The 25,038-nt window shown below is 38.9% G+C and overlaps 1 protein-coding gene and 1 pseudogene across 1 annotated transcript in view; one reads left to right on the top strand and one right to left on the bottom strand.

Annotated features, from left to right (window-relative positions):
- The window catches only part of ZGRF1 (zinc finger GRF-type containing 1), a 69,534-nt gene extending 65,617 nt beyond the window's left edge, over positions 1-3,917 (top strand). Inside the window, 4 exon segments of the mRNA XM_007454803.1 lie at positions 2,156-2,332; positions 2,471-2,605; positions 3,323-3,584; positions 3,760-3,917. Of these exon segments, the coding sequence (XP_007454865.1) occupies positions 2,156-2,332; positions 2,471-2,605; positions 3,323-3,584; positions 3,760-3,917 (732 nt within the window).
- Positions 3,918-9,565: 5,648 nt separating this feature from the next.
- Positions 9,566-25,038, bottom strand: part of LOC103088995 (periodic tryptophan protein 1 homolog) — a 19,373-nt pseudogene continuing 3,900 nt past the window's right edge.

The following is a 25,038-nucleotide window of genomic DNA, read 5'->3' as shown; positions in this document are numbered from 1 at the left end:
TGTAGAGCTCTACTTCACATTTTTTTTAATTTAAAAATTATTAATATAGTCTTGAGGTGACATTCACGTGACGTAAAATTAACCATTTTATAATTGCTGTCATTTGGAGGCTCATTCTTCCATTTTTTTTCACTGGGATGGATGCATATTTGGGGGGCCTCGGTTTATACATTTTGGGAGTTCACTTGCAATGATGCAAAAATTAAGATTCAAAAGTGAATATTTATTTAAATGTGGAAAGCAATCATAACCAACAATAAATTTTACAAATCATCCTCCCCCCCAAATTAACCATTTTAAATGAATAATTCAGTGGCATTTTAGTACATCCACAATGCTGTGCAACCACTACCTCTGTCTAGTTCCAAAACATTTTCATCCCCCCAAAATAAAACTGTACCCATTTAGCAGTTACTCTCTATTCCCTCCCTCCAGCCCCTGGCAAGCACCAGTCTGCTTTCAGTCTGTATGGATTTATCTTTTCTGTATTTCATATCATACGGTCTTATAATTTTCGTATCATACAGCTTGAAATCATACAATATGTGACCTTTTGTGTCTGGCTTCTTTCACTTAGCATGACATTTTTGAGGTTTATCCACACTGGCGGCATGTAACAGTACTTTTACTTTTTTTTTTTTTTTTAAGTACATTTACAGTGTAGTGTAACCATTACCCCATCCTTTTCCAGAACTTTTTCATCAACCCAACAGAAACTTTGTACCTATTAAACAATAATTCCTCATTCCCCTCTCCCCTGAGCCCCTGGTGACCCCATTCTACTTTTGGTCTCTATATTTGCCTATTACAGGTGCTTCATATAAGTAGAATCATACAGTATTTTCCCTTCTGTGTCTGGCTTTATTTACTGAGCATAATGTTTTCACAGTTTGTCCATGTTTTAGTATGTGTCAGAATTTTATTCCTTGTTAAGGCTAAATAATAGTCCATCGTGTTATGTGTACACCACATTTTATTTATCCACTCATCTGTTGACGGACATTGGGGTTGTTTCTGCCCTTCAGCTATTGTGAATAATGCTGTTAGGAAAATAGGTATCAATTATCCGTTCAAGTCTCTGCTTTCAGTTTTTTTGAGTATACACCCAGAAGTGCAACTGCTGGATCTGATGGCAATTCTATGTTTAACTTTTGAGAAACTGCCAAACTCTTTTCTGTTGCTGCTGCTCCATTTTACATTCCCAACAGCAATGTACAAGGGTTCTAATTTCTCCATATCTTCACCAACACTTGTTATTTTTCATTTTTTAAAATAACAGCTATCTTAATAGGTATGAAGTGGTATCTCGTGGTTTCCCTAATGTCTAATCATGTTGAGCATCTTTTCATGCACTTATCTTTGGAAGAATGCCTATTCAAGCCCTTTGCCTATTTTTGAATTGGGTTGTTTGTTGTGTTGTTGAGTTTTAGGAGTTCTTTATATATTTTGGATATTAATCCCTTATCAGATATATGATTTGCAAATATTTTCTTCCATTTGGTGTGTTGTCTTTTCACATATTTATGCCCTAAAAGAGTATTGGGGATTGATTCTTTTCCTCATATATTTCTCCCCCATAGAAGATCCTTTGTCCATGTGATCACTAATCCTGCATTTTATTACATATTATTAGAGTGCCTTGTAACTATTCAAAATGTTCAAACAATATTACAGGACATTTTGCAAATAAAGAACATACTCAAGGAAAGCCTTGAAATAGATGGGAGTTGGTTTATGATGTATTAAGAAAATCGGAAACTTCTTTGAAGATTCAGAATGAAAAATGGCTTGTACCTAAGGAGGATAGTTAATGAGTTATCAACAACAGTTTCTAATTTTTTTAAAGATTTATTTTCAATTTAGTGTTTGTTAGGCCAATTCCATATAGATTATGAAAGGATGATGTTAGGTACCATACTTATTAGATAGTCTAAGATTTGTTTATATTTTATAGTTTTCTGGTATAAAAAGTTTACTATGAAGATATTTTTAGTAAATTCAAAAAAATTCTTTTTATTCATTTTATCATGGTTGTAATTTAAGAGCACAATATGGCAGTATTTTTAAACTTTAAAATATTATTGTGGATTGTTTTTCCACTAAGAAAAAAAACTGCTGTTTTAATTCCTTATTTTCCTGCACTTAAATTTCTTAGGGTCACAAACCAGTTCTGTTGAGAACCCAGTACCGTTGTCACCCTACAATCAGTGCTATTGCTAATGATCTGTTTTATGAAGGAAACCTCATGAATGGTGTTTCAGAAACAGAGAGGAGCCCTTTACTGGAATGGCTCCCAACCCTGTGTTTCTATAATGTTAAAGGACTGGAACAGGTAAATGACATTAGTGTTGATAAGAGTCAACACAGTTTAGTTTCCTGTTTTAATTTTATTGTTATTGTTTGCATGCTTTTCATGGTCTTTCTGTAGTGTTTCTGGGAAATGTAATTTAGGTTCTGTTTCTTATTCCAGATTGAAAGAGATAACAGCTTTCATAATGTGGCAGAAGCTGCTTTTACACTAAAGCTGATCCAATCACTGATTGCAAGTGGAATAGCAGGCTCTATGATTGGGGTGATAACATTATACAAATCCCAAATGTACAAGGTTTGTATTACCTATTACGATATTTATCGTTATTAAATATTATAATTTCATATTGTAATATTTTATATTACATTTGTAGTAGTTTGGTTTGTGTTGGTTTGGTGCTAGAAAAACTTTGGGGACTGTAGTTAATATGTTAAAAAAGCAGCATTCAGACTTTAGTCTGGCTTTTTTTCTGTATAATTAAACGTAAACCTAACAAGGTTTAATTAAATTCAGTTTACAGCTGTTGGGACAAAAATGCAAATAAACAAATTAGAGGGAAGGAAATATGGTATATGCTTTGTGTTTTGGGACAGATGGGATTGAATCTGTTTTCCAAAATGTTCTTTCATTATTATTACATTTTATCAGTAAATCAAAGATAGCTTCCAGATATTAATCTACACACAAGCCAGTTACTTCTAACTAGTTTTCATTTATATTTATTTATTTTTAGTATTTTTCATGTTTCATTTAGTTTATCAGCTCTAAATTAGCATATCTAAATAAGTTTCCTAGCAAAAGATAAATCATCACTTTGATTTTGTTTCATAAGTTACATTATCATTAGTTATTTATCATTTCAGAAGTTAGCCAAATCTCTGTGAGTAATAAAAAAGAAAATGAAAATTACCCACTATTAGTTAAATGATGACAGCTGCTGTGGGTAGGTTGAGAGGCGTAGGTTCTTCATGACGTCTGCACCGCGTGAACCTTGTCTTCTTTCCTCCACAGCTCTGTCATTTACTCAGTGCTGTGGACTTCGACCATCCTGATATGAAAGCTGTGCAGGTGTCCACAGTAGATGCTTTTCAGGGAGCTGAAAAGGAGATCATTATTCTGTCCTGCGTAAGGACCAGACAAGTAGGATTTATTGATTCAGAAAAAAGAATGAATGTTGCATTGACCAGAGGAAGGAGGCATTTGTTGATTGTAGGAAATTTAGCCTGTCTGAGGAAAAATCGACTATGGGGGCGTGTGATCCAACACTGTGAAGGTAAAATAAAAATGTATTTAATTCAAGCATTTTGAATTAAAACTGACTTTTGGGTTAGTGCTTGGGGTAGTTCAGGTAGGAACAGCTCTGAATTTGCCACTATGGGAGATGAGTGAAATGATAATATGGAAACTACTGTAAAGTATAGTTGTCTCATGTTTTGTATCTTTCTAAGGGAGGGAAGATGGATTGCAACACGCAAGCCAGTATGAACCACAGCTGAACCATCTCCTTAAAGATTATTTTGAAAAACAAGCAGAAGAAAAACAGAAGAAAAAGAGTGAAAAAGATAAATCTTAAGATAAATCTTATTTGCAAAAAGATATGATATAGTTTGTATTTATATAATTTCAAATTCATTTTACACTATACATTTGTATATTTTTATTACGCCAAACCCATTATTGAAATAAGAGATATTTAAACAAAAATAAATAAACATATGTACAATTTTGCTCTTCAGAAAAAGTATAGTTACTTATATTAAGATAGGCAGATGTTGAAAGTAATATAAAATCTCACTAATAATTTTTTTCTAAAAATTATGGCTTCTGTTTGTTTGCTAAAGAAATGAATTTTACAAGGAGCAGGAAAAAGCCTTCATGGGGAATACCAATGTTACTTCAAAAATAAGTGAATATCTCAAAAGCTCATGTATTAAAACATGTCTACACAGTTATACCAACACACTCCTTTCTGAACTACAGCTCTAGCTGAATCTTTTAAAAATAATTATAATGCCCTGTCATTTTATAAGTAAAAACATATTCACAATAAAACTTTTAAGCAGTACAAAAGAAAGAAATGAACTAAAAGTTCATTCCTGAAGACAGCAGTGCTCAAAACTGGCCATGACCCTGGTATAGTAGGTGCTCAATAAGTATCTGTTGGATGAATGAATGAATGAATGGATGGATGAAAGACTCCCTTTGGCTCATTTCATTCTATAGTCTTTTTCCTGTGCATTTATTTTCATAGTAGTTATTGGTATATATAGTATATAATGGATTTTAAAATATTATAAAAAGAATATAGAAAATCTGCAAAATACAGAAGAGTATATAATAGAAAATAAAAAGCACCTGGAGATTCACTACCCAGAGATAATAATTGCTAACATATTGCTTCAGTCTTTTTTCTATCCTTATATTCCACATGTAAATAAGTTAAACCATTTGTTGTATGATTTTTAGCCATTATTAACAAAGGAACATTTACTTATCCTACATGGAAAAATGGCAAGGGCTTGATTATAATTAATACCAATGAAATATTTGTCTTTACCAATTAAAAACTCATATTTTTTATGAGTGATTCGAGTCAATTTTTTTGTGTGTGTGTGGTACGCGGGCCTCTCACTGTTGTGGCCTCTCCCTCCGCGGAGCACAGGTTCCAGACGCGCAGGCCCAGTGGCCATGGCCCACAGGCCCAGCCACTCCGTGGCACGTGGAATCCTCCCGGACCGGGGCATGAACCCATGTCCCCTGCATTGCCAGGCAGACTCTCAACCACTGCGCTACCAGGGAAGCCCAACATTCATTTTAAAGATGCAGAAAATTGCTTACTTGAATTACTTCACTGTAAAAAATGACCAGTCTACCTCTATGAAACTCTTCTTTTGTTTGGGAGAAAAATAAATCTAACAAAGAAACAAAAGTTGTAATTCTCCAAGCCTTGTCCACAATGTGTTAATGACTGCAACAGCATTTGCTCTTTTAATGTAAGTGAAAGATGTGACTCTCAAGTTCCAGGCAATACCTGACTGAATAGGAGACACCTCAGAAATTACTCATTGCCCCTTGGGGACCCTGGTGGGGCCCAAAAGCCCCTTGAGCCCAGCACATCCTCAGTAGATTCACTAGGACAGAGACCCAGGCCTGAAGATAGCATGTGAGATGCCACCTGCAGGCTAGACAGGGTGGGTGCCCCAGCTGACCTCCGCATCACCATCTGGGGAAACAGGAGGGGAGAGAAGCCTTTAACAATCTGCCATTACCCCAAAGAGGCCTTGCTTAGTTGGAAGTTACTTTTCTACCCTGGAATTGTGTGTCTTACAACCAAAAGAAAAGGAGTAACCTTAATGGACCAGTTTACTTCCCAACTCTACTGAGAATGCAAACTTGAGTGCCACCTTATGTCAATTACATGGACAAGAAAGGAGCCACATTTTCACAAAACACAAGATGGCAGAACAGAAGGACCTTGAGCTCATCTTCTCTTACGAGGAGATTAAAAATTAAAAAGACTGAAAAAAAAAATTTAAGACTGGAACCTACCAAAAAAGGTGTTCTACATCCAAAGACATAAAGAAACCCAACAAGATGGTAGGAGGGACAAACACGATATAATCCAATCTCATAACCCCCGGGTCAGCAACCCACAAACTGGGGAACAATTATATGACAAAAGTTCTACCACAGGAGACTTCTGAGCCCCTCGTCAGGCTCCCCAGCCTGGGGGTCTGGCATCAGGAGGAGGAGCCACCAGAGCATTTGGCTTTGAAGGCCAGCAGCGCTTGAGTGCAGGAGCTCCACAGGACTGGGGGAAACAGACTCCACTCTGGGAGGGTACACACAAGGTCTCATGCGCACCAGGACCCAGGGCAAAAGCAGTGACTTCACAGGAGCCTGGGCCAGACCTACCTGCTGGTCTTAGAGGGTCTCCTGGGAAGGTGGAGGGCAGCTGTGGCTCACTGTGAGGACAAGGACACCAGTGGTAGGCATACTGGGGAGCATCCATCAGTGTGAACTGTCCTGGAGACTGCCATTTTGGGACCAAGACCTGGCCCACCCCAAAAGCCTGTGGACTCCAGTGCTGGGATGCCTCAGGCCAAACAATAGGGCAGGAACACAGCCCCACCCATTAGCAGACAGGCTGCCTAACAACGTCCTGGGCCCACAGCCACCTCTTGACACGCCCCTAGACATGGACCCGCCCACCAGAGGGCCAAGACCCAGCTCCACCCACCAGTGCCCAGGCACTGGCCCCTCCCACCAGGAAGCCTGCACAAACCTCTAGACCAGCCTCACCCACCAGGGGCAGACACCAGAAGCAAGAAGACTAAGATCCGGCAGCCTGTGGAACCAAGTCAGCAGACATAGATCATAACCTACCCTGGGGCCAGCTGGTCCCTGGCCCTTGGGTGACAAGAGGCAAGTGTACTGCTGGGACTCACAGGACACCTCCCATAGAGGGCTCCTTATCCAAGGCTGAGAAACATAACTAACCTTCCATATATATAAAAATACAAATATAAATGTAGACAAAATGAGATAGCAAAGGAATATGTTCCAGACAAAAGAACAAGTCAAAACCCCAGAAGAACAACTAAGTGACATAGAGATAGGCTATCTACCTGAGGAAGAGTTCAGAGTAGTGATCATAACGATGATCCAAGAACTCAAGGAAAGAATGGATGCACAGAGCGATAAGCTACAAGAAGTTTTTAACAAAGAGTTAGAAAACATAAAGAACAACCAGAGTTGAAGAATACAATAACTGCAATGAAAAACACACTAGAAGGAATCAATAGCAGAATATATGAGGCAGAAGAATGGATAAGTGAGCTGGAAGACAGAATGGTGGAAATCACTGCCATGGAACAGAATAAAGAAAAAGAAATGAGGACAGTTTAAGAGACCTCTGGGACAACATCAAATGCACCAACATTCACATTATAGGGGTCCCAGAAGGAGAAGAGAGAGAAAGAGCCTGAGAAAATATTTGAAGAGATAATAGCTGAAAACTTCCCTAACAACAGAAAGGAAACAGTCATCCAAGTCCAGGAAGTGCAGAGCGTCTCATACAGGATTAACCCAAGGAGGGACAAACTGAGATACATAGTAATCAAACTGATGAAAATTAAAGATAAAGAGAAAATATTAAAAGCAACCAGGGAAACCAGCAAATAACATGTAATGGAATCCCCATAAGGTTATCAGCTAATTTTTCAGCAGAAACTCTGCAGGCCAGAGGGGATGGCACAATATATTTAAAGTGATGAAAGGGAAAAACCTACAACCAAGAATACTCTACCCAGCAAGGCTCTCAGATTTGATGGAGAAATCAAAAGCTTTACAGATAAGCAGAAGCTAAAAGAATTCAGCACCACCAAACCAGCTTTATAACAAATGCTAAAAGAACTTCTCTAGGCAGAAAAGGCCACAACTAGAAACACAAAAACTACAAATTGGGAAAGGTCACTAGTAAAGGCAAACATATAGTAAAGGTAGGAAATCATTCACATACAAATATAACATCTAAACCAGTAATCATGAGAAGAGTGCAAATGCAGGATATTTGAAATGAAGAGACCAGCAATTTGGGACCTCCCCGGTGGTCCAGTGGTTAAGACTCCACGCTCCCAATGCAGGAGGGCCCAGGTTCAATCCCTGGTCAGGGAACTAGATCCCACATGCTGCAACTAAGAGCCCGCATGCTGCAACTAAAGATCCCACATGCTGCAACTAAAGACCCTGCATGCCACAACGAAGATGCTGTGTGCCAAATAAATAAATAAATGTTAAGAAAAAGAGATCTGCAACTTAAAACAATCATATATATATACAGACTTCTATATCAAAACCTCATGGTGACCACAAACCAAAAGTCTATAATAGATATACCACCACACACAAAAGAAAAAGGAATCCAAACACAATACTAAAGATAGTCATCAAATCACAGGATAAGAGAATAAAAGAGGAAAGGAATAAAAAAAGACCTACAAAAACAAATCCAAAACAATTAACAAAATGGCAATAAGAATATACATATTGATAACTACCTCAAATGTAAATGGATTAAATGCTCCAACCAAAAGACACAGACTGGCTGAATGGATACAAAAACAAGACATGTATATATGCTGTCTACAAGAGAGGCACTTCAGATCTAGAGACACACATACAGACTGAAAGTGAGGGGATAAAAAAAGGTATTCCATGCAAATAGAAATCAAAAGACACCTGGAGTAGCAATACTCAGACAAAGTAGACTTTAAAATAAAGACTGTTACAAGAGACAAAGAAGGACACTACATAATGATCAAGGGATCAATCCAAGAACATATAACAACTGCAAATAACATGCACTCATTGGAGCACCTCAATATATAAGGCAAATGTTAACAGACATAAAAGGAGAAATTGACACTTATACAATAATAGTGGGGAACTTTAACAACCCATTTTCATCAATGGACAGATCATCGAGACAGAAAGTCAATAAGAAAACACAGGCCTTCCTTAAATGACACATTAGACCAGATGGACTTAATTGATATTATAGAGCATTCCATCCCAAAGCAGCAGAATATACATTCTTTTAGAGTGCAGATGGAACATTCTCCAGGATAGATCACATGCTGGGCCACAAAGCAAGCCTCAGTAAATTTAAGAAAACTGAAATCATATCAAGCATCTTTTCCGACCACAACACTATGAGATTAGAAATCAACTACAAGAAAAAAACTGCAAAAAGCAAACACATGGAGGCTAAACAATATGCTACTACACAACCCATGGATCATTGAAGAAATCAAAGAAGAACTCAAAAAATATCTAGAGATAAGTGAAAATGAAAACACAGTGATCCAAAACCTATGGGATGCAGCAATTCTAAAAGTAGTTCTGAGAGGGATGTGTATAGCAATACAAGCTTGCCTCAGGAAACAAGAAGAATCTCAAACAACCTAACCTTACACCTAAAGCAACTAGAGAAAGAAGAACAAACAAAACCCAAAGTTGTTTAAAGGAAAGAAATCATAAAGATCAGAGCAGAAATAAATGAAATAGAGATGAAGAGCACCATAGAAAAGATCAATGAAACGAAAACTGATTCTTTGAAAAGATAAACAAAATTGATAAACCTTAAGCCAAACTCATTAAGAAAAAAAGGGAGAGGGCCCGAATCAGAAATGAAAAAGGAGAAGTCACAACCAGCACTACAGAAATACCAAGGATCTACTACGAAAGAGTCTACTACGAAAAACTATATTCCAATAAAATGTACAGATTCTTCACATACTTGTCTGTTGATGCAGTCACAAGACAGCCCTTGATTTGACTGCTTAGATCAAGACGAGAAATTTCATCATTGTGTGCATTAAATGTAAAAATTGGCTTATCTGAGTGTGCATCCAAATTATATACAAAACCGTCATCTGTACTGGCCAAAAAATGACAAGGTGAAAAGTGATTCCAAGTCACTCTCAATCTGCCCACTGAATCGCTACATTTGATGGCTTTCCTCTGGACTTCGGCAGTCATACAAAGCCACTGACTTATCATATGATCCAGAAATCAGAGTCTGTGCTTCAAATGGATGAAACTGGAGAGTCTGGATCTTGTCTGTATGTGTGGCAAGGCTGGCTGTTGCTTTCCCCAAGGATGTATCCCACAGAATAACAGTGTTATCAGCTGATGCACTGGCCAGCACATTTCTGATCAGCTTATTCCAAGAAAGGTCAAGGACAGCATCGGTATGCCCATCTGCTGAGGAATTCATCTTTCCTTTCTTTTTCTTCTTTTTTGATAGCTTATTTCTAAGTGTAAAGACTGGCTCTAAAGAGTTCCACTATATCGAAATCCCACACTTCAATAATGGGGGTCATGTTTCCCACAGCAATGTAATTTCCAGTTGAATCCTCTGGGCTAGGATCGAAATTCAGCCATTCCACACTCAAACAGTATGCAGACAACAGGATATCATGGTGGACATAAAAAGAATCTTCTTATTGATTATAAACATGTACCTCTAAATTGCACTGGTCCTGTTTGGCTCTGCCACAAACTATGAGAATGTCACTGGGCTTAATCAAGAAAACTTCACGTTCGTACTGCTCTGTATCTTTCAGAGTAACATAAAGATCTTGATCATTACTCCCATAGACTGTTAAGACCCAAAAGAGATTCACCAAGAGTTTCAGTATCTGGGTCACCTTCTTCATTATATTTATCTAAGTCATACTCGGCCAGCTCATCATCATCCAGTGTCCTGTCATCCTCTGGGTCACCATCCTCCAGGGGCTCCCGAGGTCGGGCCTGGGTACAGGCACCCTGCGTGCCATCTTCTGAAGGATCGTCTGTCTCCTCTTCATCAATGCCACATTTTCTTGTAATTTTTCCTTTGCTTCAGCAATAAGACGTTTCACTTCTTTTTCACTAAGCTCTACAGATTCTTCTAGGTAGAAGAAATGGACAGGGGCTTCCCTGGTGGCACAGTGGTTAAGAATTTGCCTGCCAATCCAGGGGACACGGGCTCGAGCCCCAGTCCGGGAGCATCCCACATGCCACGGAGCAACTAAGCCCACGCGCCACAACTACTGAGCCTGCGCTCTGAAGCCCGCGGGCCACAACTACTGAAGCTTGCGGGCCTAGAGCCCATGCTCCGCAGCAGGAGAGAACACCGCAGTGAGAAGCCCGCACACCAGAACAAAGAGCAGTCCCCACTCGCCGCAACTAGAGAAAGCCCCTGTGTAGCAACAAAGACACAACACAGCCAAAAAAAAAAAAAAATCTTAGTAAGAAAAGAGTGTAAAGTAACCTAGTAATAATTAAAAAAAAAAAAAAGAAATGGAAAGATTCTTAGAAAGGTACAATCTCCCAAGACTTAACCAGGAAGAAATAGAAAATATGAACAGACTAATTACAAGTACTGAAATTGAATCTGTGATTTAAAAACTCCCAAAAAATGAAAATCCAGGACCAGACAGCTTCACAAATGAATTCTACCAAACATTTAGACAAGAGTTAACACTTATCCTTCTGAAACTATTCCAAAAAATGGCAGAGGAAGGAACACTTCTGAACTCATTCTACGAGGCCAGCATCACCCTGATACCAAATCAGACAAAGATGTCACAAAAAAGAAAATTACAGGCCAATATCACTGATGAACATAGACGCAAAAATCCTCAACAAAATACTAGCAAGCCGAATTCAACAATACATTAAAAGAATCATGCACCATGCTGAGTGGGATTTATCCCAGGGATGCAAGGACTTTTAAAATTTATTTATTTTTATTTTTAATTTTTTTTGGCCATGCTGCCCAGCTTGAGGGATCTTAGTTCCCTGACCAGGGATTGAACCTGTGCCCCCTGCAGTGGAAGTACAGAGCAAGGACTTTTCAATATCTGCAAATCAACCAGTGTGATGCACCACATTAACAAATTGAAGAATAAAAACTATAAGATCATCTAAATAGACGCAGAAAAAGCTTTTGATAAAATTCAACACCCATTTATGATAAATACTCTCCAGAAAGTGGGCATACAGGGAACCTACCTCAACATAATAAAGGCCATATATGACAAACCCACAACTAACATCATACTCAGTGGTGAAAAGCTGAAACCATTTCCTCTGAGACCAGGAACAAGACAAGGATGCCCACTCTTGTGACTTTTATTCAACGTATTTCTGGAAGTCCTAGCCACGGCAATCAGAGAAGAAAAAGAAATAAAAGGAATCCAAATTGGAAAAGAAGTAGTAAAACTGTCACTGTTTGCAGATGACATGATATTATACATAGAGAATCCTAAAGACGCTACCAGAAAACTACTAGAGCTCATCCATGAATCCAGTAAGTTGCAGGATACAAAATTGATACACAGAAATCTGTTGCATTTCTATACACTAACAATGAAATCAGAAAAGAGAAATTAAGGAAACAATCCCATTTACCATCACATCAAAACGAATAAAATACCTAGGAATAAACCTACCTAAGGAGGCAGAAGACCTGTCCTCTGAAAACTATAAGAAGCTGATAAAAGAAACTGAAGATGACACAAACAGGTGGAAAGATGTACCGTGTTCTTGGACTGGAAGAATCAATGTTGTCAAAATGACAATACTACCCAGAGCAATCTACAGATCCAATGCAATCCCTATCAAATTACCAATGGCATTTTTCACAGAACTAGAACAAATAATTTTTAAATTTGTATGGAAACACAAAAGACCCCGAATAGTCAAAGCAATCTTGAGAAACAAAAACAGAGCTGGAGGAATCAGGCTCCCTGACTTCAGACTATACTACAAAGCCATAGTCATCAAAACAATATAGTACTTGCACAAAAACAGAAATACAGATTAATGGAATAGGATAGAAAGCCCAGAAATAAATCCATACACCTATGGTCAATTAATCTATGACAAAGGTGGCAAGAGTATACAGTGAAGAAAAGACAGTCTCTTCAATAGGTGATGCTGGGAAAACTGGACAGCTACATGTAAAAGAATGAAATTAGAACATTCTCTAACACCACACACATAATAAACTCAAAATGGATTAAAGTCCTAAATGTAAGACCAGATACTATAAAACTCTTAGAGGAAAACATAGGCAGAACATTCTTTGACATAAATCACAGCAATGTCCTTTTGGATGCGTCACCTAGAGTAATGGGAATAAAAACAAAAATAAACAAATGGGACCTAATAAATTTAAGAGCTTTTGCAAAGCAAAGGAAACCTTAAAACGAAAAGACAACATACAGAATGGGAGAAAATATTTGCAAATGATGTGACCGACAAGAGATTAATCTCCAAAATATACCAAAAAAAAGAATACAACTCAATATCAAAAATACAAACAACCCAATCAAAAAATGGGCAGAGGATCTAGATACACATTTCTCCAAAGAAGACATACAGATGGCCCACAGGCACATTAAAAAAATGTTCAACATTGCTACTTATTAGAGAAATGCAACTCAAAACTACAACGAGGTATCACATCACACCGGTCAGAATGGCCATCATCAAAACATCTACAAATAATAATTGCTGGAGAGGGTGTGGAGAAAAAGGAACCCTCCTACACCGTTGGTGTGAATGTAAATTGGTACACCACTATGGAGAACACTATAGAGGTTCCTGAAAAAACTAACAGAGTTACCATATGATCCTGCAATCCCACTCTGGGACATATACTCAGAGAAAGCCATAATTCAAAGAGATATGTGCACCCCAATGTTCATAGTATCACTATTTACAATAACCAAGACGTGGGAACAACCTAAATGTCATTGCCAGAGGAATGGGTAAAGAAGATGTGGTATATTTATATAATGGGTATTACTCAGCCATAAAAGAGAATGAAATAATGTCATTTGCAGCAACACAGATGGACCTAAAGATTATCATCCTAAGTGAAGTAAACCAGACAAAGAAAGACAAATATCGTATCGCTTATATGTGGAATCTATATTAAAAAAATGATACAAATGAACATATACAAAACAGAAATAGACCCACAGACACAGAAAACAAACTTATGGTTACCAAAGGGGAAAAGGGGGAGGAGGGACAAATTAGGAGTTTGGGATTAATATATACACACTACCATATATAAAATAGATAACCAACAAGGAACTACTGTATAGCACAGGGAACTATACTCAATGTTTTGTAATAACCTATAAGGAAAAAGAACCTGAAAAAAATAGATATTTATTGGGCTTCCCTAGGGGCACAGTGGTTGAGAGTCCGCCTGCCGATGCAGGGGACAAGGGTTCATGCCCCGGTCCGGGAAGATCCCACATGCCGCAGAGCGGGTGGGCCCGTGAGCCATGGCCGCTGAGCCTGCGCGTCCGGAGCCTGTGCTCCACAACGGGAGAGGCCACAACAGTGAGAGGCCCGCGTACCGCAAAAAAAAAAAAAAAAAAAAAAAAAAAAAAAAAAAAAAAAAGATATTTATGTATGTATAACTGAATCACTTTGCTGTCCTGAAAGTAACACAACATTGTAAATGAACTATACAAAGGAAGGAAGGAAGGAAGGGAGGGAGGGAGGGAGGGAGATGTGATTCTCAACAGTTCCTTACATTGGGTAAGGAATAGTTAAAGGAAGTATTACAGAGCCACGCTTTACCTCTGAGCTGTACAATCTGACAACACATATTTAAACTTTATTCCTGAGTTTTGCTACCCAAACTTCCCCTATTTTTCATTTCTTTTTTCTTTTCTTTTTTTTTTGCAGTACGCGGGCCTCTCACTGTTGTGGCCTCTCCCATTGCGGAGCACAGGCTCCGGACGCGCAGTCCCAGCGGCCATGGCTCACGGGCCCAGCCGCTCCGCGGCATGTGGGATCTTCCCGGACCGGGGCACGAACCCGTGTCCCCTGCATCGGCAGGCGGACTCTCAACCAGTGCGCCACCAGGGAAGCCCTATTCTTCATTTCTTGAGTCAATCCATTCTTGGCCATCTGGAGCTAGGTCTCAAGTAATTTTTTTTTCTGAGAAGAATGTATAAATGACATAACTTTTGAGGCTTGGTATATCTGAGGATATATTTTTGTTACATATACTTATGAGAGCTATCTAAACACCATGGGAATTGCCCTTGGACTCACTTCCTGTTCATTTGGATGATAGTTGACTTTCCATCTCAGATCTACACCTAGATGGCAGGCTGATTTTGCACAGCTAGTAGTCTAATTCCTACTGGTTTTCATCTAATACTACTCAAAGACTTTGATACAGTCTTCCCCACCTGTGCTCATGCTACCATTAGTTCCCACATCCAGTCTCTCATTTTGTCAGTTTTCAAGAAATTGTGATTTCTGCAGCGATGTAGGAAGAGGTCTTGATGGTGTAGAGCAGGATCTCTCAACGTCGGTGCTCTTGACATGCGGGGGTAGATAATTCTTTGCTGTAGGGGGCCGTCCTGTGCCTCATAGGATGTTTGGCAGCATCTCTGGCCCCTGCCCCTTAGATGCCAGTTCCACCTTCCCCACACGCTGTGACAACTAAAAGTGTCTCCAGCCATTGCCAAATATCCTGATGTAGAGTGGGCCCAGCATCCCAGCTGTCTCCGAAAGAGGCAGCTGCACTTAGAAGTATGGCTGCCCCATTTCCTGGTTGGTGTCCCTCTTGTATTTTTGATCCAGGCAACAGTTAATAAAGAAGAGTGGAAAATCTTTTTATTTTTAGGTAGGCGTGCCTGCCCATTTCTAATGGCATTATACAGGTAGTCCACCAGGCATGTTCCCAGTCCAGTGCTGTCATCCTTACAGCTCATGACTCTTCCTCCCAACTTCTGAGATGAGGTCAGCTATGAGTGTCAAATACTTATTTTATGTGTCTTCACAGTTATTTTAATGTGACAGAGACTACTGAAATCTTTTAAACAGGAACACATCAAAATCTTTAGAAGAACTTCCAATTCATTTAGCAATATTCTTATATAGAACATAATAATAGGTATAAACGTTAATAGGTATAGTAGGTGGTTAAGAGATTGATAGTATGGTATATGGTATTCTACTTTTGCTAAGGGGTAGCTATATCTTATAATTACATACCTAATTTTTTCTCTAATTTATAGGTTTTTTTTTTTTCCTTAATGGCAATACTTTTTTTTTTGATAAGTTGACATTCCATTTTTTTTCTTTTTACCTTTTGAGTCCCTTCACCCATTTCTCCCACCCCAGCCCCCCATCTCAACAGTGATCTATTCTCTGATCTATGAGATTTTTTGCTTTGTTGTTTTTGTTTTTTAGATTCCACATATAAGAGAGACAATATGGTATTTGTCTTTCTCTGTCTGACTTATTTCAATTAGCATAATGTCCTCAGGGTTCATTGATGTTGTTGTAAATGGCAAGATTTCCTTTTTTATAATGGCTGAATAATATTCCATTGTATATATACAGTCATCCTTTGGTATCCGAGGGAGACTGGTTCCAAAACTCCCATTGGATAACAAATCCATGGATGCTCAAGTCTCTTATATAAAATTGTGTAGTATTGCATATAACCTATGTACATCCTACCATATACTTTATTTTTTAAATAACAATTTTATTCAACACTACAATGCGATAACCTTGCCTCTGCCAGAGATTTGTGTTTAATTCTTTTTTTAAATTTTTATTGGAGTATAGTTGATTTCAATGTTGTGTTACCTTCTGCTGTACAGCAAAGTGAATCAGTTATACATATACATATATCAGCTCTTTTTAAGATTCTTTTCCCATGTCATTATGGAGTATTGAGTAGAGTTCCCTGTGCTATACAGTAGGTCCTTATTAGTTGTCTATTTTATATATAGTAATGTGTATATGTCAATCCCAATCTCCCAATTTATCCCTCTGCCCTTTCCCCACTGGTAACCATAAGATTGTGGTGACTCTATTTCTGTTTTGTAAATAAGTTCATTTGTACCATTTTTTTCGATTTCACACATAAGTGATATGATATTTGTCCTTTTCTGACTTACTTCACTCAGTGTGACAATCTCTAGGTCCATCCACATCCACGTTGCTGCAAATGTCATTACTTAATTCTCTTTTTATGGCTGAGTAATATTCCATTGTATATATGTACTACACCTTCTTTAGCCATTCATCTGTTGATGGACATTTAGGTTGCTTCCATGTCCTGGCTTTTGTAAATAGTGCTGCTATGAACATTGAGGTGCATGTATCTTTTTGAATTACTGTTTTCTCTAGGTATATGCCCAGGAGTGGCATTGTAGGATCATATGGTAACTCTAATTTTAGTTTTTTAAGGAACCTCCATAGTGGTTGTACCAATTTCCAACCTACAATGTAGAAGGGTTTCCTTTTCTCCACACCCTCTCCAGAATTTATTGTTTGTAGATTTTTTGATGATGGCCATTCTGACCGGTGTGAGGAGATGCCTCATTGTAGTTAAGATTTGCTTCCCATATACTTTAGATAATCTCTAGGTCACTTATAATACCTAGTACAATGTAAATGCTATGTACGTAAATAGTTGTCAGAGTGAGGCAAAGTCAAGTTTTGCTTTTTGGAACTTTCTAGAATTTTTTTTCAAATATTTTTGATCTGTGTTTGGTTGAATTTGTGGATGTAGAACTTGTGGATTAGAGGGCTGACTGTATACCACAATTTCTTTATCCACTCATCCACTGATGGACACTCAGGTTGTTTCCATATCTTGGTTATTTTAAGTAATGCTTCAGTGAACATGGGGTTGCATATATCTATATAATTTACAGTATATTAAAGTTAACAGAGTTCTAAACCTAATTAACAGAAAACATTGGTGTTGCAGAATTGCTTCTGGGCCAACCTTTTCTCTTTTTTCTAGCCGACCTACATAATTTACCATATTAAGCAGTCCTTTACACAAGGCACTTTAGAAAAGAAAAAGAAGTAATAGTGGCGTGAGAAATAAAATGAAGAGATGGAAATGGCTCAGTCTATCTTCTTTTGCTTCCCTCAGCCCAGGGTGGAGATTCGCAGTTTAGGCTTTCTTTCCCTCTGGGTGGACATGACTTACAGTGGATATGGTGTTGGTGTCTTTTTCTCTGGTTCTCGTCTTTCCTCTCCTGGAGAGAGACTATCTGGATTGGCTCACAGAGCACCATCCCAGGGTGTACTGTCTGGTGCAGCAGGTCTGGTGAACATGCAGGGGTCAGAGCCTACACAGTGTTCTTGCCCTAGCTCCTGCGCATCAGAGCACAATCAAGCTTCACTCATTCCTTCTCCCCAAGGCTGTTACAACAGAAATGGGGTGAGGGACAGTTAGCTCTCACTTCTTTATTTCCTTCAAAAACTCACTCAGTAAGAGGAGCTGGGGAATCTATTGACTTTCTCAAAGGTTAATTTAATAAATCAAAACATTCTTCTGATTGGGTGGTGTTGACCACTGTAGAGTTGTTTTTGGTTCATGATCTATTCTGAGCAAAAACATACTGTCTGAACCCTGAATATTAGTAAGGCCTTAATTTCTATTTTCAAGAAGAAAAGGGCCATAACAATTCTTGATAAAGAAAAATCTCCAAAATCCAGACTAATGCCTGCTTTATCTTTTTCATCTCAAATACCAAGGTTAGATAGACACAAATTGAACTTTAAGGAGTATCCCATTCAATAAACAACAAATATTAAAATTTCTCATGATTTTACAATATACTCAAAGTAACAGGCCGGTTTTACAGCTAGAGCCATCATATATCTACAGATAGCAATAATATATTTTTTTTTTGGCCACACTGCTTGGCATGCAGGATCCTAGTTCCCCAACCAGGGATCGAACCCGTGCCCCCTGCAGTGAAAGCACAGAGTCCCAACCACTGGACCACCAGGGAAGTCCCCAGATAGAAATAACATTAAAACAATGTCTCCCATCTTGTGCTCAGTAAGTGATAGAATTAAATAAGAATGTTCTCTAGATTTTTATTTATAAAAAAGGTCTGTTAGTTTAGGCATCACATAATGAAACAATGAAATTTCTAGGCTTTAATCCACTCACCAATTGCCTTTGCTTTACACAGGGTATGTGTGTGAGGTTTCTTCCAAGATTCTTTCACAAACATCACAATGATCCCTAGGGAGAAGAACAGGTATTTTCCCCATTTTATAACTGATGAAGCCAGCAGTCAGAGAAACTGAAGTGATCCATCTAACCTACCATACAAGGCAGGATACAGGCAGGGCTGGAACCCAGACTAATCCAGTGGAGTCTTTTCTGCTACACTGCACTGCCTGCGTGGTAAGTCACTTCACTTTATCAAGCAGTGAAAGACACTAAAACCAAAAATCGTCTTTGACCGAACCAAACAGGCTCATTTCCTGATAACTTGGTTAATTTATTATGCAAAACTTTATTAACAATTGATTTGTTTGAAAAATCTGTACCTTCCTGGTAAATAAATTTTGCGAGAAAATGGGATTGTTGATTTTTCTTTGAAGGTCTTGAAGGTCTACATTTGCTACTAGAAGATCTGTTTAGATTTAATGCAAGAAAAACTGATTATTAACAAAAATGTAGTAATAGTTGAGCTGGTGATTCTGTTCTTATTATCAAAAGTCAAAAACTAATAATTATGTTTCATACTCTGCTCCACTCTGCAGCCAACCCCTGTCCTCAGAAACATACATTTCGGGCTTCCCTGGTGGCGCAGTGGTTGAGAGTCTGCCTGCCGGGGAAGATCCCACGTGCCGCGGAGCGGCTGCACCCGTGAACCATGGCCGCCGAGCCTGCGCGTCGGGAGCCTGTGCTCCGCAACGGGAGAGGCCACAACCGTGAGAGGCCCGCGTATCCAAAAAGGAAAAAAAAAAAAAAAAAAAAGAAACATACATTTCAATATTTGAGTTACTTGTGAAAAATCACAAGTTAAAATCTGAGATTACGAAGCCCGGCTTAAAACTTCAAAATAAAACATAACTATTGGTATTGTTCTTTAATATCTGAACAAAAAGAATGTTTGATTTGGAGATGCCAAAGCAAGCCCCAAATGTTGCATGCTCTTGATTATGGTTTAATTTAAAGACAGCTGTGAAATAGCTTTATACTAATTTGATTTTTTTTATATTAAATAAGAATGAAATGGAAATTGGTGATTTACTCGACAGATATTGGACGCTGAAAATTAAATAATTGTTCTAAAAGCATTAGCTCAACACTGATTTGAAATGCTTGTTTTGTAATTAGTCATGAGTTAAATGTATGTTTAGTTCAAGTTATGTTTCTGGTTTATATTAGCATGACTTGATTATAAAGTAAAGGAAAAATACAATCCAAGTATCTCTGCAAGCCCCTGAGTTCCTTTCATCCTGAAACACTAGTTAGGCTGATTTTTTAAAAAAAACTCTTCTTGTTAGTCTCTTAATTATAGATATTCCTTACTATTCTACTTTCTAATTGGGCAAATCTGATCTTGATAATACAGTAAATGAAGGTGTGTATGTGTGTGTGTGTGTGAAAAATCAGGAAGCAGTCAACTTTCAGGTTAAAAAATTAGTAAAGGAGACTTCCTAAGTGAAAGTTTTAAGGTACCTATTGCTTCTTTTAAAACAAAAACTTCCAGTACATTGATTTTATTGGCTGAATGATGCTGGATGGATTTGTGGCTTCTTGGAATAGATTCTTTGGTTCCGTTGAAGTCAGTGCATTCATTGAGCATCTACTCTGTGGCTGGTCCTGTGTAAATGGAGAGCAGTCTGGTTCAGTCTGGAAGACATGTGCAGCTTGTTTTATTTCTCAGCCCAGACGTGGAGTATAGGTGAACTAGTTACATATCACTCTACCCCTACATGGGGCAAGCTAAAGCTCTCCCTGATGGAGAAACTTGGTGGGATTCTTGAGGTAAGAAAATTGGGCTTCTTTGGCCACTCTTTTGGAATGTACACTTCTAAATGAAACAAGAACCAACATGGCCATGATGCTCTGGGAGCTCAGATACATTGTCCTCTACATCCTCAGGTTCCTTATCTCTAGAGTTAATGTCAGGCTTTCAGGCTTTGGGTTGTGAGGCAGAGACCAGACCTTTGAGGACCAAGTAAGGCAGTGAGAAGTAAAAGAGGGACTATGCACGGTGAGGAAGACACATGGTTGACAAATTCTGAGGCATGAAAAGATCCTAGGTCTTTCAGCACAGATGGTGTGTGTGTGGGGGGATGTGGGTGTAAGATCAGATCATCTGTGACTTCTTTTAGGTCTCACAGGCCCTATCTAGTGTTTTGAATGGATAATAACCTTCTCAACCTGCATGGTGACATCACATGAGTACAGGATCAGGCCATCAGGCAAAGTGTAATTGCTCAGTCTAGATGTTGTATGAGACTTGCTTTTTTTTTTTAAATTATTGCCACAAAGTCAATCTTTTCTTTTTTTAAACTTATTTATTTATTTATTTATTTTCGGCTGCGTTGGGTCTTCGTTGTTGCGCCCGGGCTTTCTCTAGTTGCGGCGAGCGGGGGCTACTCTTTGTTGAGGTGCGCAGCCTTCTCATTGTGGTGGCTTCTCTTGTTGCGGAGCATGGGCTCGAGGCGTGGGCTTCAGTAGTTGTGGCACGTGGGCTCAGTAGTTGTGGCACACGGGCTTAGTTGCTCTGCAGCATGTGGGATCTTCTCAGACTGGGGCTTGAACCCGTGTCCCCTGCATTGGCAGGCCAATTCTTAACCACTGTGCCACCAGGGAAGTCCGAGACTTGCTTTTATGTGCTGGCATACTCTAAGCAAGCTGACTGAATATAAAGGACGAAGGACAAAATAGACAATATATTGTGAAGAAGCTACATGAATAACTTTAGTGCCAATGGCTCTTCAGAATCATATTTTGCATTAATAATTTGGGATCAGCACCAGCATAGTAGGTGCTAAGTGTTTAGCCATTAGATAATATAATCTAGAATGTCCAGTGATCTGCTTTTTTTATTTCTTTTTTGATTGCCTTCTTTTTAAGCATTTTCGTCTATATTCTTTTTTTTTTTTTTCTTTTTTTTTTTTTTTGCAGTACGTGGGCCTCTCACTGTTGTGGCCTCTCCCGCTGTGGAGCACAGGCTCCGGACGCACAGGCTCAGCGGCCATGGCTCACGGGCCCAGCCGCTCCGCAGCATGTGGGATCCTCCCAGACCGGGGCATGAACCCACGTCCCCTGCATCGGCAGGCGGACTCTCAACCACTGCGCCACCAGGGAGGCCCTCGTTTACATTCTAAAACAAATCAGGGACTTCCCTAGTGGTCCAGTGGTTAAGACCCTGTGCTTTCACTGCAGGGGGCACAGGTTCAATCCCCGTCAGGGAACTAAGATCACACATGCCACGCGGCTAATAAATAAATAAATAAACAAATCAAATAGGGCTTGTTTCTCTTACCATCTAGTACTGGTTCACATATGTGCCTAAGCGTATATATATTTGAAGCATACCTTTATATGTGAAGCATGAATACCTCACTTTGCGTTCTGTTTTTATTCATTATCTCACATCTATTTTCTTTTTCCTTGTTTTTAAATTTTTATTTATATATTTTTAATAGGTAATAACATACACATGGGTCAATATTCAAGAGGAGCAGAAGGGAAGAAAGCGAAAAGCCTCCTTCCCTCCTGTGTCCCCCAGCTACCTAGCTCTCATCCCCAGAGTCAACTGATATTATAAGGTTCTTATATTTCCTTCCAGAAATAGTGTACTAACATGCAAGTACATACATATAAATGGTCTCCCCTTTTACCTGGTAGCCTACTATACACATCTTCCTGTATCTGGTCTTTTTCACTAAACAGAGCATCTTAGAGTTCATTCCATGTTGTCTAGACTTTTAAAGAATTGCCTGGGATTTGTCAGCCCCTAGATTACTCCAGCACGCCACTGACCACAGCCTCTCCCCCTCACTTCCCCTACACATACTTTCCAGCCCCATCATGATCTCGCATCTCCTGACTCCTTACTATTCTATCAGCTGCCTTTTATCTCTTCCTGTCACCATTATTTTGAATCATTCTCAGTTGCCTTGGTGCATTGCCTCTTTGCTACACGTTTTTCCATGGATTAGTCCAAACATCCTTTTCCATTTTCTTACACCTGGGCTGCTGGTGCTCTAAGGAAAAGTATACTAATGTGCAGATTAGTGCCACAACACATTTATGATAACTTGATCTCACAGGTCCCACAGGCCCAGAAGTTATATGTCCCTAATAAGCTCTTCAACTCACTGCCTCCAGTCACTCTTCCCACCAGAATGATTTTTCAAATATGCAAAAATCTCACTAATTCAATCAATCCCTCCACCCAAGGTAACAACTAATCCACTCTGTCACCACAGATCAGTTTGACCTGACTTAAAACTTCATGTAATTCAAACCATACAGTATCTACTCTTTCAAGTCCTTTTACTCAGCATGTTTTCAGGTATATCCATGTAATTACATGTCTCAGCAGTTCATTTCTTCTAATGCTGAGTCACATTCTCTTGTATGAATTCTGTTGTTGTTGTTTTAAATCTGTTCACCAGTTCTTCACTTCTGAGATACTTTCATCTTCTCTATTTTCTCTATCCTCTCTGAAACTCCTACTGGTCAGATGATGGACTCCTGGACTGATAAATATCAATATCTTTTCCTTACTGTTGTTTAATCTTTGACTTTTTTTTTTCTATACTCTGGGAGATTCCTTTGAATTTATCTTTTTTTTTTTTGAAAGGACTTTATTTTTTTAGAGCACTTAGGTTTACAGCAAAATTGAGAAGGAGGTACAGAGATTTCCCATATACCTTCTGCTCCCACACACGCACAGCCTCCCCATTATCAACATCACTCATCAGAATGGTACTTTTTTTTTTTTTTACCAAGGATGAACCTACACTGACACATCATAATCACCCAAAGTCCAAAGTTTACCTTAGGGTTCACTCTTGGTGTTGTACATTCTAATTCTATGGGTTTGGACAAATGTATAATGACATATAGCCATCATTATAATATTACACAGAGGGACTTCCCTGGTGGCGCAGTGGTTAAGAATCCGCCTGCCAGTGCAGGGGACACGGGTTCAAGCCCTGGTCTGGGAAGATCCTACATGCTGCGGAGCAACTCAGCCTGTGAACCACAACTACTGAGCCTGCACGCTAAAGCTCGCAAGCCACAACTACTGAGCCCATGTGCCGCAACTACTGAAGTCTGCATGCCTAGAGCCCGTGCTTCGCAACAAGGGAAGCCACCGCAATGAGAAGCCCACGCACCACAACGAAGAGTAGCCCCTGCTCGCCGCAACTAGAGGAAGTCCGTGCACAGCAATGATGACCCGACACAGCCAAAATATAATCATCTGATATATATATATATATATATATATATATATATGTGTATATATATATATATATATATATATATATATATATATAGTAAAAGAAAAAAATCATACGAGTATTTCCCCTTCCCTAAAAAATCCTCTGTGTATACATTATTTGTAGACACTTAATGACAGCCAAATGACACTGTCCTAAGATTTCTCAATACATCTAAAAGAGAAAAGTGGTGGGCATCATCATATAATACTGATGTGATACTAAAGGCACCCAAACTTGAAACTTCACAGTGGCAGGCTGTATAAAATTTGTGTTGTGAGGTCCTTAGGGGAAAAAAAAATCTATCACATCAAACTAATATTGATTTGGATGGAATTGCCTTTATAGTTGTGCTTATATTTAATTAGTAAATTTGTTGGTTTACATGGTTTCATAAGAGATATAAACATAAGAAATGTACACCAAGATTTATGTTTATAGATCTTTAAATAACATCAGAACAATAGCCATGGTCTACACTGAGGGGAACACAGAGAATATTTTCCTTTACAGAAGGATCAACATATCACTCAAAGAAGGTGCACAGGCCTGGAATTGTCAAGTCTTTGTAAACAGTGTGACAGGTCTAGACAGCGATCGGGATCCTGACCTTTAGCCAACACGTGACCTTGGGCAATAGTTTCCTCATTTGTGAAGATGGTAATGGTAACAACGCTCTCCTTGGGATTTGTGTGAAGACTAAGCAAAATAATATATTGAAAATTCCTACCTGGTACAGGGCCTGGCCCACTGTAGGTCTGCCTCCCTTCCACAAGAGGTAGTTCCTATTTCCTCAGTTTTCATCAGGTATCAGCCACAGATAAGCCTATGAGAAAGCACTCCAGAAAACGCTGCCTCCTTGGCCACTCACTGCAACCTAAAAATATAGG

This window comes from Lipotes vexillifer, unplaced genomic scaffold, assembly GCF_000442215.2.
Source record: "Lipotes vexillifer unplaced genomic scaffold, Lipotes_vexillifer_v1.1 scaffold1219, whole genome shotgun sequence".
Taxonomy (NCBI): Eukaryota; Metazoa; Chordata; class Mammalia; order Artiodactyla; family Lipotidae; genus Lipotes; species Lipotes vexillifer.
Note: the sequence above shows the minus strand (reverse complement) of the source record. Positions and strands in the feature narration are given on the sequence as shown.